General features: G+C 47.3%; 2 protein-coding genes across 2 annotated transcripts in view; both read right to left on the bottom strand.

Annotated features, from left to right (window-relative positions):
* Positions 1–192: 192 nt before the first annotated feature.
* LOC102211862 (actin filament-associated protein 1-like 1) lies at positions 193–3,264 on the bottom strand. The gene is made up of 7 exons (XM_005754739.1): positions 2,669–3,264; positions 2,261–2,475; positions 1,992–2,101; positions 1,498–1,615; positions 1,214–1,301; positions 604–770; positions 193–489 (listed from the first exon to the last, which is right to left on the bottom strand). Exons 1-7 carry the CDS (start codon positions 2,757–2,759, stop codon positions 295–297), a joined length of 984 nt encoding a protein of 327 aa, XP_005754796.1. The 5' UTR covers positions 2,760–3,264; the 3' UTR covers positions 193–294.
* Positions 2,845–3,402, bottom strand: part of LOC102212417 (actin filament-associated protein 1-like 2) — a 15,420-nt gene continuing 14,862 nt past the window's right edge. Inside the window, exon 8 of the mRNA XM_005754741.1 lies at positions 2,845–2,901. Within this exon, the coding sequence (XP_005754798.1) occupies positions 2,845–2,901 (57 nt within the window). The remainder of the gene's footprint in view (positions 2,902–3,402) is intronic.

Below are 3,402 nucleotides of genomic sequence, written 5' to 3'. Positions count from 1 at the left end.
CTGTGGAACCAGCTTCCAGTTTGGATTCAGGAGACAGACACTATCTCTACTTTCAAGATCAGGCTTCAAACTTTCCTTTTTGCTAAAGCATATAGTTAGGGCTGGACCAGGTGACCTTGAATCCTCCTGTTAAAAGGGAGATTTTCCTCCATACAGTCATTTTACTTTGCACCCTGAGGTGAATGTTGTGAATTGGTGCTAAGTAAATAAGCCTGAATTGTATAATAAGTTATACATTTGATGGCTGGATACATGAGGATAAAGAGAAATGAGGCTGATGTCACTGTAACCTGATCAGTGTGAATAACTTTGAATCTTTGAATATGAAGCTTCAGTAGCATTTTGAGCCGGGGCCGTCTGTGTTTGTGCGACTCTCACCTTCCTCCTCTGGAAAACTTTTCCATGTTCGATGAACAGCGCCGAAGGAGCCCGTCTCAGGGAGTTTTTAGCTGAGGCCGTCCGTCGCAGCAGAGGGTTCAGGATGCCAGCCTGGACCAGCAGAGACCAGGTTCAGAGTGGATATATTATCAACGCTCAACGGCCTCTCACAGGTCGTTCATGCACCCTCCCCCATCCACACATGTCCAGGTTCAATTTTCCTACCTGAGCGCGCTCACTGTAGATGGCCAGGGACTGTCTGAAGGAGGTGCGCTTGTTTTGCTTTGTGCTGGATGCCAGGTTGATCTCTGACCCCGCCCTCAGCGGCACTACCTTCCTGTCGGTCAGCTCGAGCTTCTGAATGCTTCGCTGCACTTCGGCCGACTTCCTGTCTGAAACGCAGAGCATCCAACCGGTCCTCCATCAGCTCCACCCAGTACTCCATCTACACGTTATACTGTTTATCCAGGACTGCTCACTAACAGCTGATGATAGGAGCTTATCAGTGATTTTGGCCAGCTGTTGGTCCATAGCGTTTACCTCTTATGCTCTTATGTTCACATTAAATCCAAACTTTACACTTTAGATACGATCAGATCTGATTTTGAAAGTAGAGCAGTCGCCCCCTGCTGGACACTAGAAAGCGTGCAGGTTTAAGGCATCTCAGTTTTCAGACACTGGTTCATGCACACGGCTGTTATTGTGGTTCATGTTGACCATTTCTGAATCAGCATCGCCAGGTTTTTAAGAAACTTTCAATTTTCATAATAAAAGCCCAGCAAACCTAATATAGGGAAAGTCTTTTATTTTGAAGTTGAGCATCATAAGGACTCACTGTGGCTGCTGAGGACGGTGTTGCTGTAGGTCACTGAGCCTTTGGACGACACCGAGCTGCAGCGAATCGAACCCTGAGAGCCGTGGAGCTGAAAGACGACATACAGGCGACGTTACGAGTTACTCCAAATAAGATTGTTTATCTTATTCTATTCTGTTGTTTTTCTCTTAATTTTTTACTGCTCTTCGACTTTCTGCTGTGACCAAAAATTTCCCACATGTGGGACTATTAAAGGATCATCTGATCTTATCTTAAATCCGAATGTCCTGCGGTGCAGCCCGTACCATGTGCTCCAGGACGGAGGTGTTGGAGTAGATGGGCTGGTCTCGGCCTGGCTCGCTCAGGTGGAAGGGGTCGTCCATGTAGGTGTTGGAGGAGGGAAACCTGCGAGTCTGCAGCCCACTGAGGACGAGAGGAAGCAAAATCAGCCCTCAACTCAGAGCCGAGATAAAGCTTTATCGGAGTTAGCGACGCTGCGCTGGTGAAATATGAACATCACGCTCACAGAATCAGGACTGCGTGTAAAAATAAGAGACGATTCAAAGGGCTTGACAGGTGCTGACAGCTCAGAGATACGAATGAGCACTTGTATTCAAAAAATCTTCAAATGAATAAAATGATTGTCGCGATTGTGTATTTGACAGCCCTGATTTACCCGAATGTGACATTCAGTGTTTTATTATAATAAATGTTATTATGATTGATCCATAAACGTGGGGTTGCAGTACCACATGTGACCACTAGCTGGTGTTTCAGCCTGAGATGATGCACCTCGTACCTGAGAGTTACACCTGAGTGCTCCTGTGTTTTGTTGTCATGGTGACAGTAATACGCAGCGCCGTCCTGCAGCAGCTTCAACCACCGCTGCTTCTCCTCTGAGCTGCTCACCTGAAGGAAGGAAGGAAGGAAGGAAGGAAGGAAGGAAGGAAGGAAGGAAGGAAGGAAGGAAGGAAGGAAGGAAGGAAGGAAGGAAGGAAGGAAGGAGGACACGTTATTGAGTAACAAGTTGAAGTGGATGAATTCAAACTCCCTGTTCCACCAGCTCACCTCCAGCACCGCCATCTGGTCATCGAGCATGCTCAGTGTGATCCTGTAGCAGTGCTTGGTGTCGGGTTTGACCTCGCAGCCTCTGAGCTGGACGGTGTACTGAGGCGAGCGCTCCCCCTGCACCGCCTCCTCCTCCGCGAACATGTTGAGGACCCCGGCCTCCACCCGACACAGTAAACTCTGCCACTGGCAGTTCATCAGTACGTTCAGGAAACCTGCCGCAGGCAAACGCCACAGCTCAGACCTCGCGTCATGTGACCTCGCTAACAGACAGGCGATGTCACAGAGGCTACATCCATCTTTGATGTACAGTTAGTTTCCATGCACATTTTTAATTCGTATATAAAAGACACAAAAACTCTCTTCAATGATCGAATCGTGCAGTTTACTGTGCTGCTCTGTCCGTACCTTTGTTCTTGCTGAGGCTGCAGCGAGCAGAAGCTTCCTCCTCGTCAGAGTCAGACTGGACTATACTGGACTGAAGGAAGAGACACGGCATTAGCAGGAAGTGCAGGTATGACCACGGCTGCTCGTTTCATGGTCACAGCTACGTTTGCTTTCTCACAGAGCAGGTTCGAGATTATTCACGCCAGGAGGCAGTGACGATCCGAGGCTGTTTGGCGCCCAGGCGAACACTCCCTCTGCAGATGTTGTCCAAGATAAGGACAATCGTGGATAACACCTCCCACCCACTCCATGATGTACTGGCTAGTGACAGTAGCACGCTCAGTGAGAGACTGAGATTACCCACAGTGCACCACTGAACAACACAGGAATCATTCCTGCCTGTGGCTCCCTGCACAACTCCTCCACCTAACACACTGTGAACACTGCAACAGCTACAGCCTTTTTACACACGCTCTTTTCTACTCTGGAATATTCTTGTCAATTTTCTTTATATTTATTTATCATCACCTCTGTTAGTCCTTGATATTTATAACTGAGTGATCTGTTTGTATTAGTGCTGTTTCTTAAACGTGTAAAATCTGTAACATAATGTATTGTTTGGAGTTTAGTTTGTTACTGTTGCTATTTTTACCATTTCTTCTTGGAGCAACTGTAACGCACATAATTTCCTCAGGGATTAATAAAGTATTCTGATTCTGATTGGTTCAGGATGAGCTGCCATCATCCAATCACAC

Source organism: Pundamilia nyererei, unplaced genomic scaffold, assembly GCF_000239375.1.
Source record: "Pundamilia nyererei isolate P.nyererei 1_Seehausen unplaced genomic scaffold, PunNye1.0 scaffold00635, whole genome shotgun sequence".
Classification (NCBI taxonomy): Eukaryota; Metazoa; Chordata; class Actinopteri; order Cichliformes; family Cichlidae; genus Pundamilia; species Pundamilia nyererei.
The sequence above is the reverse complement of the archived record's forward strand: the minus strand, read 5'-3'. Positions and strand labels throughout refer to the sequence as shown.

Excerpts from the sequence above, each read along its gene's own strand:
- LOC102211862 (XM_005754739.1), bottom strand. The coding sequence starts at position 2,759 with ATGCCGTGTCTCTTCCTTCAGTCCAGTATAGTCCAGTCTGACTCTGAC. Across the intron at positions 1,616-1,991 it reads CACTCAGGTGTAACTCTCAG|TGGGCTGCAGACTCGCAGGT; the intron begins GTACGAGGTGCA and ends TCTCGTCCTCAG. Across the intron at positions 490-603 it reads TCTACAGTGAGCGCGCTCAG|GCTGGCATCCTGAACCCTCT; the intron begins GTAGGAAAATTG and ends CTGCTGGTCCAG.